The 12,420-nt window shown below is 44.8% G+C and overlaps 1 protein-coding gene across 1 annotated transcript in view; it reads right to left on the reverse strand.

Moving 5' to 3' along the window:
* Positions 1-1,266: 1,266 nt before the first annotated feature.
* LOC120841398 (snake venom metalloproteinase BjussuMP-2-like) overlaps positions 1,267-12,420 on the reverse strand; it is a 42,647-nt gene continuing 31,493 nt past the window's right edge. The window contains exons 12-14 of the mRNA XM_040212290.2: positions 4,394-4,526; positions 3,133-3,239; positions 1,267-1,315 (exon numbers count right to left, since the gene is read on the reverse strand). Coding sequence (XP_040068224.1) covers positions 1,267-1,315; positions 3,133-3,239; positions 4,394-4,526 — 289 coding nt within the window. The remainder of the gene's footprint in view (positions 1,316-3,132; positions 3,240-4,393; positions 4,527-12,420) is intronic.

Consider the following 12,420-nt stretch of genomic DNA (forward strand, 5'->3'; position numbering starts at 1 on the left):
GCGTTTAGTGTGGTATCAACATAAGATCGTGTTATTGTTTTCTTTTTTTTTCTGTTCTGAAAAACAAAACTGGGAAATCATGGTGTTTTCCGGTTTTTCGCGGAAATTTTGGTTCCAGGCGTGAACGGAGCTGCAGAAACTGTTCTAGGCTGACGCCTGCAGTTTCTGGTACTCCTGCGCATTCATGTCAAAAAGCTTCCGTCAGACCTCGTCTAGCACGCCGCGATCTTTCCTGCACATTCATCCAGCTTGTCATCCGAGACCCTTTTGCGCTTGTTGTGTACTGAAACATCGGTACACGTCCCTGCGCGAGCCCAAGGTGGCGTTGGTTTCACGCCTAGCCTCCTCGAGCAGGACCACACTTGTGTCATGTATTGGGTTAGCAAAGCGGATTGAACTCTGCGTTCAGTCTCTTACAGTGTTCTGTCTCACATGGTGCGCTACAGCGACACGCAACGATTATTGATCTTCGAAATTCGATAGCGTCGCTCACAACGCGATTGGCAATAAACGATGTCAGCAAAAATAAGGTCCGTACAAAGAGTTGCGTTTGACTGCGTTTGAATTCGCTGTATTCGCAAAGTTCAAAATGTCTGAGATACGTAGTTTCATTGTGCAGAAAGTAAAACCGGTTTTATTTTCTAGAACTAACTTTGTATTTTAAATTTACCCATGACTCCTTCAAATGCGATAGCATTTCCTTTGATTTACTTCTTGCTCACTTAACATTGCAACCCAACGTGATGAAGAGGTTCGGTTGCAATGGCGACGAGACATGCTGACACGTGCGAGAAGATACGCGATAACCAGAAAGCTATCCTGCGCAACTGAAACAAAAGATTTATATGTGCAGTCTGTTGTGTATTGTGTGGAAATTCATAAATAAAATCGATTTGCTTCGATTGACCCGATAGAAGTTTCTACAGTGCTCTCACTCTTCATTGGTTTGTAGCACGGCAGATATCAGGACCTGTACTAATGACTGCCGCGAAGAATCATTTAAATTCTAGTAGAATTAAAGCAAAACGACCGGTTAGGTCAAGACTCTGTATTTCGTTTTTCGTGTTATTTTTGCAGCTAAAGCTAAATGAAGTTCATAAAACGTTCTAATAGGCATTTTACCGTAAAATATATTGTAAGTACATATATTTATTGTGATAATTTTTTCTAATAACACTCAATGCGAAAGACAAAGAGAGACGCTTTTATTGATACTTCTTCAGAGGCATGAATATTTGAGACAGCAATCTTTCACCTTGTAACAGTTTAGGAGACCTCACTGTCAATATTTGTGCAGTTTCCGAACCAGCACCGCAGAAAAAGAGGGAACAATTTTCATCTCAGATTTCTCAAATTTGTCGTGGCGAGACAACGAGGAATATTAGCCAGTCGTCAATTTATGCTTGGTACGCGATTCTAAGCACCACGCAGAGGTTTTAATGTAGGATCTCTCAATTACGCGTACTGGCCTGGTTTCGGTTTTTGGAGCATAATATACGTTAAGAAGATCATTCAGCGAAAATCGGACAAGGTTAGCAAGAAGTATGTCTGAATACATGTGTATACATGTATTCACACTTACTTTTGTGTATACATGTGCGAACAACTTAAGACAAAACAAACATACACGTAAATGCACTATATACCGACATAGAAAGAGCGCCTACTGCGTCAATATCACTTTTACATAGGTTTGAGCTGTTTGCAAGTTGTGACGAACTCTCCTTATTTGTTTTCGGTCCGGTTATAATGTGTGTGCGAGCAACATGTGACATGCCGAATGGGTTTGGTTGCTTTGAACGAGCCATCAGATACCACAGTTCCAATTAATTTGAGCTTTACGTCAGAGAGCGGTTGGTTATTAACATCAGACTAAGAATGCATGAAATGGGTAAGCGGCGCTTGGTCAATCTGCTGTCTCTTCTACGCAGTTCGAATGACTGCTCTTGCTGGTGATCCTCTCTGTTCAATGTGAAATCGGAGGTGGACAGAACTGGGCAGTGTCGCGGTACACACGTATCCCGATAGTATCTTAGAGAAGCGTTTGAGTATCTGTATCTTTCTTTCAAGCTACATGTGAAATATGAATTTGTATCCCAGTTCTAAAAAAAAAAAAAATATCGATGTACCGCTGGTGTTGCAAAACTGTGAGAGGCTTAGTTATCTCGTTACATTCGATGCCGAATTTATGCTGTCCGATTTTTACCATAAATTGAAAAACCATCTTTTTGGTGAACCCTCCCATTACCCTTTAGCAAAAAGAGGCCTACATTACATTTTTTTAAAAGTTCGGAGAAAGGTAGATTTTAAAAATTGCACAATAAGCTCCTCTTCATGAACTCCTTCCCACTTTCCAGAATGCAGAGGAAACTCCAGAAAAGAGGAGATGGGGGAAAAGGAAACCTCTAATCATCGAGAGTAGAGGAGCTTAACTTCCTTTGATGGTGCAACAAAGACAAGTTCAGCTTTTTTTGTCCAATCTATCCACCCTGGGTGACTCAGGTGTAACTGGTAGGACAATTTAAAAAGCACCATCACAGCAAAACCGGCTTTATTTAAGAAAAATGTATTTTGTTAAGCACGGTAGTTGGCATCTAGTCCCAATAGGGGTCGCTGGGGGCGACATTATATTTTCTCACCATTAAAGATAGCTGACTGTATTAGTGTAGCTATCACGGCCTTTTTGAAAAGAAATCTAGAAAGCCTAAAAGAACAGGCTGTGTATCACTGCAGATTTATTGGAGCCGGATGTTACTTGCACAAGAGTCGAGGTAACTAAAAATATATATAACATCAATTGTCTACCTAGTGTTTGCTAGGCGATGATATAGTGCTAAGCCGTTCTTGAAGCGCACATAGAGTCGCTGTCAGTTGAAAGATCGCAGGGTAGGGACCATTATGGTGTTGAATCTGAGAGCGTGATCGGCGATTCGACGTTCTCATCCACTGATGCCGAGATCTTATTGGCTACCGAGCAACGGTAAGATGTTCAGTACCCGGCACTTAATGCGTTTCTTAAATTGTTGATGCTCTAGCTCTCCTAACAGGTTCCCTTCTCTGCACTCATCAGAAACACCCATGCCCCCCAAGCTGCTTAAAAACTAAAAAAAAAGTATTTTGGGATATCCTACCTCTCCATTATTCCCGCATGGGAAGCCAAATGGAGCGAAGTGTCTTTTCGTCGTTGCGGGCCTATAGGATGCCGAATTGCGGCACGCTAAGATGCAGTTCTCTATACTCTGAAATTATTTCTAGCAAGAAAGGTAGTTAAGTTCAAATATTTGCTGTGGCACAAAAGTTTGATTACGTTTAGACTATTAATTTAGATATCAAATTGTGTAGAACATATGTGCACATAACCACAGATGCTACAGCAAATGTCTAGGGGTCTCCGAAAGCGATGGCGTTTTCAATTGAGATCGATGGTCAGCGAATAAGAGGTGTTGACAAATGTTATGCCTATGGGCCTCTAAGATTATTTACTGGCTGGAAACATTAAACTTTAGTGGTACTTGTATTATTTTTTATGGAAGATAAGGTGTTGTGCAGTAGGTTTTATTTTTGATACATGTTTAGAGATTTCATATCCGTTTATGTCTAGGTTTCATTTCCAACGGTCTAGTCTTTATATATGCAATACCTAAGAGGCGTTTGAGGTAATGTGAATAAACAAATTTTAAACAAGTCTTTGTTCTTTCGTACAAAGACCAAAAATCGAGATTGTACTTCTCCAACCATAAAGAACGTTGCTCTATGCGAGCTTGCGCTCTGGAGAGCCTTCATGACACAGCACAGACATAATCGGCATTACTTGAAAGCTAACTTTTCTTAATGGAAACGTGTTTATTAGAGACGACTCAAAAGTTGCCACCCCCCCCCCCCCCACCCTCAAAAAAAAAATTTCGTGCACGGCAAAAAAAATTAAAGAAGTGTGCACGCTTCCAAAAAGCGTGAAGTTTGCTGGCGCGCCTGCACTTTCAGTGAGGGCCTCAAGCATACAAACAGCACGCCTTTCCTCCTCACCTCCCCACTATCGTCCCCTCCTCTTCCTTGTTTTCGGAAGATTGGCGATTGCCAACAACATTGGGGTCTTGACGACAGCCAGCAGAGCGCGTGACTTCGGATCCACGTGATGAGCACGCTTCAAGCCTCTCTCCAAGAACCCAAGTCGTGAATAGCATTTCCCCCAGCGGAAAAAAATATAAAAAAGCAACGTTCTCAAGCGAACCGAAACTGAAGGAAACCATTTATTTCCAGCGACAACAAATGCTGTGGCTGCACAAAACGTGTCCTGTTTGGACAGACATTCAGCATGCTGCGCGCATTGCCGAGAGGTAGGGGAGCGAATTACAGGTGAGGAAAGGTATACAAAGGGAAGAGGAGTGATGCTCACTGCCGATGAGTATTGCTGCGGGTTAATGCGTTGACAGAACGTCTCCGGTGTGATGAAACGGCCCGCAACCTCCTTGGTGACGGTAAAAAAGTCATAGTCGGATTGTGTTTTCCAGCATTGCTCTCCATGTAGCCTGCGAATAAACAAGAATCGATCAATATATGTTTTAAAATAATATATTGAAATCTGGGTGTGTGCAATGGGAGAAATACGGATGTTTTTATAATAATGCAATTAATCCAAGGGTGCAAGTGGCTGCACTAGAATATACAAAATATTCCATGGAGAAGAGAAACAACGGGGACAAAGGAGTAACACCAATCTCCAAACACAGCTAGGTGACTGGTGTACGACAGAAAAGGTTCGCCTGGTCCTGGTATCGAATCAAGGACCTTTCTATTTCCAGTGGAGCTCTCTGCCAACTGAGCTAACCAGGAGTTAGGTGTCAATAGAGCAAACGGGTTTATCAACAGCCGCCGGTCGAACACCAACAACCCTAGTGAAAAAGAACATATAAGAACTGTGAAAATAATTATATAAGATATATAAGAACATATAGACCCCTTTCGGAGTAGAGCGCCACCAGTTTCACGCAACTGCAACTAGGTCCGCCGCCATCACGCAGGGGTCCCACCAGAACCGCCTGCATCTTACCGCCTACAACGGTGCTGCTTACACTTTGAGTCCCAGGCTGCGCGCGGCGCATCAATATGCCATCGGACTGCTGCGTACCTTTGTGTACGCAGGATGGATACGTTGACGGAGACGGAAAAAGGGTTCGTGTCAGACAAGTTCTGAAGTGTTTAAAAAGAAAAATCTAGTCCTCGTTTTTTACAGAACTTTCGCGGGTTAGACAAGAAAACGCTCTTATCATCCGTAAGCGGAAGCATCGCAAACGATTATATGTTGTAGTAGTGTGGCCGTGTGTCACGCCCCGTCTTTAACTAGAGAGGTACGGCCGAGGTTCAGTGCGCGGCTCACATGCGCGAGCAACTCCCTCCTTCAGTGCTTCTTCACTGCAACCGAGGCCATTTAAGGTACTTGTTCGGCGTGTAGATGCATGATTACTTCTTCCGCAAGTTCGTATCCTTTACTCACGCCGGTAAAGAGTTTTCCAGAAAAAAGACGTCGGGTGGAGGGTGTGTACAGACTAAACGGAGTGCACACCGAATCTGAAGATCACTCGAACCCGCCTTGCGATCGTGGGAAATATTGGAGTGGTGGCCTGAACAGAGTGCCCAGGCCGTACCGCGAGACGTTTAGGGACGTTACGCTACTAATCAGTTTGAAAATTTGTGAGAATGCAGCCAAAGAGTTGGTGTTTAGAGCATGTTCAACAATTGTTATTCTGTTCAACGGTTTTTATTCCTGAACGCATTGTATGTTCTTCTTGGGTCGTCTTCTTGCTTCGGTAGCAGGAACCCTTGATGCAGAAACTTCCTGCACTGAATGGAATATAAAAAAAAAACACCGGTTTTACACTCCAAACAGCTGTGCATATTTTCTGTGCAAATAAAATTCTGTTCCAGTACACTTTTTTTTTTTTGCAATGCCTCAGTTTGAGTGGGTTCAAACAAACGTGGTACGTTTACAAACGCCGTGAAATAAACCAAGTACACCAGGGGTTCTGGAAAGTCTACTCTGTAGCTTTGTGAGGAATGCCACAAACCGCGTAACTTCTAAGTCTTCAAAAGGTTACCGAGGAAGGAATTTAAAATGGCCTGCCTGCCACCCACTCCTAGAACCTTTTCTACTGTTTTGTACGATTTGCGATTGCGATTTCTTAAACGCTCAAGGTTTTGACTCGTGAGGCACCTTTTGCAGTTACTGGTACGCGCTCGTAAGTTTATTGGAGGGGTACGAAAAACGAAACGAGCGAGTTCTCGGCTGCCGCCGAACGACAAGCTCACGACAGGGGCAGCGTACCGGGTCGTTCCGAGTGGCCACGCTAAAAGGGCGATCACCATGATTAACTGTAGTAAAATTATGGAATGTTACTAAAAAAAATCACTACAAAACAAGAAGGAACTTGCCTGGTCCGTGAGTAGTTAGCCTTTATCGATGCGGGGACCACGTATGCTTCGACGAAGAAGTTGTCGCTTCTTTCCATGCACCGGTCTGTGCCTGACCGGCTCCTGTAAAACTGCTCCACCTCACTGTCACTTATATGTCGCAGTGTCGATAGATCATTAGTCCAACAGTTGATCGGGAAAACACCCGCACAAGTCAAAGCTCGAAACGCTACGGCGGCTAGGCTGCGCGCTGACCGGTCGAACGAGTCCAACCCTGCGTAATGGCGGCGACCACCGAATGTTTCAAGATGTTTTACTATTCCGGCTAAATTTGTTTAGTGTTGCCAAAATTCCGAAAGGGGTCTATAGGAAACTTTTCACAAGTTTCTTATATTTCTTGTGTAGTTCTTATATATCTTGTATGATTCATATGTGTTTATTGGACGCAGAAAATTCTCAAACAAATGAGATTTTTCAATACGGAAGGGTAAATGGCCTGCATATTAAGGTAATTATAATAACGAAATTAATGGAAAGGTGCAAGTGAGCTGGAAAAGAATGGTGAAAATAATCGCTGTAGAAAAAGAGAAAGCTCAGGCAGCACCGAGTTCTGGGCCAAAACTTGGCTTGCGTCTGTAAGTTTAGGGCATCGAAAAGCCCGAAGAAGCCAAAGTAGAGCCAAACCTGACCTCCCTTGGCAACAGTCTGGGTATTTTGGCCCTAATTTGCCAAACATTTGCCAAACTTAGGCTTCACTGCCTGGTAGTTCGGCTGTCATCTGGAACCTTTGAGCCTAAATCGCCTAACAAATGCCAGATTTAGGGTTGCGCCCCTGTAGTTCGGCAGATCTTCGGCATTTTTGGGCCAAAATCGCCACACTAATGCCGAAGTTATGCTTCACGTTTTGGTAGTTCGGCTGTCATCTGGCCCATGCGGGCCAAAATTGCCACAGATGTGCCAGAGTTAGCCTTACTACCTTGTAGTTCGCTTGACATCTGGCATCTATGGGCCCAAGTCACCAAACAAGTGCCAAAGTTAGGCTTCGCTTCCCGATAGTTCGGCTGTCATCTGGCAGCTACGGGCCAAAGTCGCCAAACAAGTGCCAAAGTTAGGCTTCGCTTCCCGATGCTATAGCTTGGCTGTCATCCGGCAGCTACGGGCCAGAGTTGCCAAACAACTGTCAGAACTTGGCTTACTTCCTTAGAGTTCGGCTGATGAGGGATTTGATGTACGCGGGTGGTCTTCATCTTAACTAAATATAAATCAAGTTTTATTCGGCTGGCAAATTTACCTTATTTTGGGTGTCTCTTGATTTCTCCAGCCCAAAGGTTGGCTGAATGTTTTGACGCGGCTAGACCAGGCTTTGCAAACGAAAATTGTGCCGGATCTTGTACTCGCGCGTAAGCTCACGCCAATGTCGGGACGCGCCGTGAGACTGGTTCGGCATTAAGGCGCGTTCACTCCGACGATGCGATCTAGTCACGCGATAACTTTCATCGCAAAAGCGACCATCGCGGGTAAAAAGCGACGGGATTTGAGCAGTCGCTTGCTGACCCGACTTTTTGCGATGCGCTCTTGTCGGGGGCAGGCCGAGCCAATCAACGGCGTTCGGAGCGAGAGTTTTTGAGAAGCGACTCGCCAACGAAGGTGTTGCACTCGCTCATCGCGCACGCCAGATTGATCATCTATCTTTTTTTTTTTTAATGCGATTTAGTCGGATCGCGGGACTGCTTACGTCCCCGGAGTGAATCCGCCTTTACAGAAAGTGCTGCCATTGAGCGTCTCCACGTCTCCACAAAAGATGTCATTATTAAGCAGCGTGCGTGTCTTGCATTGTGATTGAGCACTGTCAAATCCTAGCGATAACAAAGAGCGGAAACGACCGGGGCTCCGTGGTGCGGCTCCCGCATCGCACTTGGGGAATGAGAATGAAATCCCGGAACTTGAACTATTTTAGCGTGTCGGCACCTTTTAAATATTTAGAAAGTGGAGACACAAAAGGGACGATACAGACAGGACTATCTTTCATTTTTAACAACATTTATATTCGGCTTCAAGCTCAAAGCCCGCCCGCTCCATGGGAGTACCGGAAAGGGAAATCTTGGGGGAAGGGGAGGAAGCAGAGGAAGTGTACGCGATCCCCCTGTCCTGCGGGGCCAGGTACATCGGGCAAACGGGGCGATGCCTCAACGACCGACTCCGAGAACATCAAATGGACGCCGAAACAGCTGCTTCGGATTCTAAGCACCCGATTATCATTCACGGAATAAAATGTCCCGGCTGCGCTCCTAATTTCGCCGGCACGACAGCCATGGGAATCAGTGCAAACGAGACGGGAGAGGAACAATTGAGGCCTATCGGATGGCGACAAGCTCGCAAAACAAAGCAACCCTTCGATTTCGCTCTCAAGAAAGGAGATTATCTTTCTGAGTGCCACAATGGAAGCCGATTGCTGACAGACTAGGCAAGGCGACAAGGTCACCGGTAAAAGCGGCCTTTCCTTTTATGCGTTGTTGATGCCCCTTCGACCTCGCCTTTTGCAAATCCTCCCCAACTGCTTTTGTGTCTTCGTGTGGCTGTCAGCAAGCGCGACAGCCGCTTTAGGCAAATCAAAAGGGTGGAGCGAAATGCGTCACCAGGCATGACCTCTCTACGTAGGGCGCGTAGGACAAAAACGTTTGGACGAAAATTTGTCACATGACTTTCTCCGTCACGCTGATGGGACCTCTGGAGCTGTTGTTTTCGCCGTTTGTCTAGTTATAGAAATAGGCGGGCCACGTAGGTCCGGTTTTCGAACTGCGCTCTTCGGTGTTCTGTTGCTTTCGTGCGTTGCAGACGCGGCCGTGCTTTTTCGTCGTAAACGGTCGGAATACGTCCATGCCAATTTTTCGGTAACAGCCATTTTTTTCACCGGAGTTCATGGAATACTTGTGATGTGTTTGTTGGACACGCTTCGACAATACTGCTGATCGGCGACGACGAGACATCAGCGGAATGTGCGCAACCTTCTTTCTCGAATGTGTTTGTGGGGTGCCTGAGTTGGATTATGCATCTATCAAAGATTACATGATATCGCTCTTTTATTAGTAAGTACACTGAAAGCATTCTTTCTTTAGTAGTCTTGTTTTCTTCTCAATCTCCGCGGTTTTGTGTGTGATGAGTTATGCTTGACATGAGGACAGTGTTAATTCTATTTCATAATTTGCTTTTCGTTTTACAGAGAAGCGTGGTCTTTGTAAATATGTCGAAAATGCACTGTGTGTGATGATAGTGGTTTAATAAACATCTGGGAGCGATCGAAAAAATTTTGTTTATCTGTATATGTGATTGTATATGCAACAAATGATATGCAGCGTACACTTACATGCATGACATTCGGCCAATACGGACCCGACGCATCGTAGGGTATTCGCACAATATTGCGCGAACGCTAGGCCGGGGCGAAACAGTTGTACGGAAATTCCTGCCGGATATCAAACGGTGGTGGAAAACTGGACATTTGAGCGATATTGGAACCGACTTTCGGCCGGCGCTGGCACGATACTGCAAAGTATTGCCGTGCTGCTTGGCAACGAAAGTGATGACATCTTACCATCGTGTTTCCAACGCTTATTTAATTAAATTATCTTCTGGGACGCTTGAAAGAGCAATTCTGTGACACACCAGAGATATTCGAAACTTGGGCAGGCCTCTCGGCTTTCTTTGCCACTTTTGGCACTCATTTGGCACTTCAGGAGGTAACCAGAGAAGAGCCAAACTTCGGCATGCCCCAAATCGCCAAATTAAGATTTACTGCCTCAGTTATGCTCAAGTCTGGCACTTACTTTGGCAGAACTGTGGCGCACCAAAGAGAAGCCACACTCAGTATCTTCGAAATACCCAAATTAGGCGTTGCTTTGGCAGTTAAGGCTCAAGTCTCTCACTTACTTTGGCAGAAGTGCATCGGACCAGAGAAAAGTCAAACTCGGCGAGGACGAAATACCGATATTAGACGTTGCTTTGGTAGTTATAGCTTAAGTATGGCACACTTCGGTACTCCTGTGGGGTACCAGAGAAAAGCCAAACTTTGCCGTGTCCGAAGTACCCAAATTATGCATTGCTCTGGCAGTTATGCCTGAATTATGGCACCAACTTTGGCGCTCCTCTGGCGGACCAGAGAAACGCCAAACCTTGGCATGCCCCAAATTCCCAGATTAGGATTTACCACGGCAGTTATGGCTCAAGTATGGCACCAACTTTGGCGCTCCTCTGGCGGACCAGAGCAACGCCAAACTTTGGCATGTCCGAAATACCCAAATTGGGCGTTGCTCTGGCAGTTATTGCTCAAGTAGGGCACTACTTTGGCACTCCTGTGGTGGAGCAGAAAAAGTCAAACTTTGGCACGTCCCAAATACCGAAATTAGGCGTTGCTCTGGCAGTAATGGCTGAAGTATGGCACACACTATGGAGCTCCTCTGGCGGACCAGATAAACGCCAAACCTTGGCATGATCCGAATTCGCAGGTAAGGATTTGCTGTGACAGTTATGGCTTAAGTATGACACCAACTTTGGCGCTCCTCTGACGTACCAGAGAAGAGCCAAACTTTGGCATGCCCTAGGATCTCCCAACTAAGGTTATAGTTAGGCACCGTACTTTGGCACTGATGAGTGTCATGGTGCAAAAACATAACTGCGCCAAAGTTGGGCCCTTATGATTACCAGACCTTTGCCCAAGTTGGGCATTTTTCTGGCGTGCTACCTGGGAGGGGACAAAGTACAAACACAAATCTCAACACAGCTAGGAGAAAGAACTGTGTTTAGAGATATGTGTTTGTCCTTTGTCCCCTTTGTTCTTCACTTGGGAATGTTTTCATAACGGATGTTTTCCTGATTCACGAGGTTATAATAACAATACAACATTTAAGTTTTTAATGAACCCACCCGAAGAGAGGAGAAAAGTATCCTTCCACTAGCGTCAGGCAGCCGATATACTAATGCCTCTTTAATTGGAGTAATTCTTCAAAATGCGTGGCTACGAAAATTCTAAGGGCCCTCTCACACTGAAGCAACACGACGGCAACAGCAACACAACACGTTGTCCAAGAATCGTGCAACTTGCTGCTCCCTTCCCATGTTGTCCGAAAACCCTGTTACTTCGCGGCAACACTAGCACAACATGGATGACAGCGAAAAAGTGACCTTGGTGTGACAGCTTTTATAAACAAAAACAGAAGCAACTTGTGTTGGACAACGTGTGCTGCTCTGATGACTGGCTTTGCGAATTTCGGGCCAACAACAAGACAACACAGATAGCTTTAAGGGCAGAGGTGATTTTCTATCAACGTCCTTTTCTTACGAGCTTACTAAAATAAAGGCTTGGAAAACGTTATCGAACAATAATTAAGGCTGTCGTGCAGCTAAAATAGTTTTATGAATGTTTTTACTGCATAATTATGGGAACTGCTTGTCGAAATGGTCAAAGCGGCGGTCGTGAACGTTCAGACTGGTGTTGAAATTGGAACTACCGATAGAACCACCTAACATTACTGCTAGTGAAATAAAATGGCAGCTTATACTCGCCTGCTGATAACGTATAATTAATTTAACGAAAAAAACAGAGGTTAAAAATAAAAGCATTAAAACGACCGCTATGATAATGAGTTGGCTTACACTAAAACACCGACGGACGTACTAGGACTCTAAAAAGAGAGATTATTTGTCACGTTTAATGCTTATTTGTCACGTTTAAAGTCCATATAGCGGCCATAATTTGTTTATTTCGAGGATAACAACACAACCACAATACTATGTATTTCCGTTGTGAACTTGCAGCCTCGTTGCCTGTCCAATGAGAGGTGAGCTGCAAGTTCCTTTCAACTATTGCTGACAGCTTAAGGAACATAGTGCGCGTATTATGTTAAAGCTTGTCATCATTCGTTTGGTGGATTCAGCTACCCTTTAAGTGAACTACGATTTAAGTAACTACGATTGGAAGTAACATCCCCGTATACTGGCAAACGATACATTCAAAATTAG

This window comes from Ixodes scapularis, unplaced genomic scaffold (assembly GCF_016920785.2).
Source record: "Ixodes scapularis isolate PalLabHiFi unplaced genomic scaffold, ASM1692078v2 PGA_scaffold6__148_contigs__length_123643588, whole genome shotgun sequence".
Lineage (NCBI taxonomy): Eukaryota > Metazoa > Arthropoda > Arachnida > Ixodida > Ixodidae > Ixodes > Ixodes scapularis.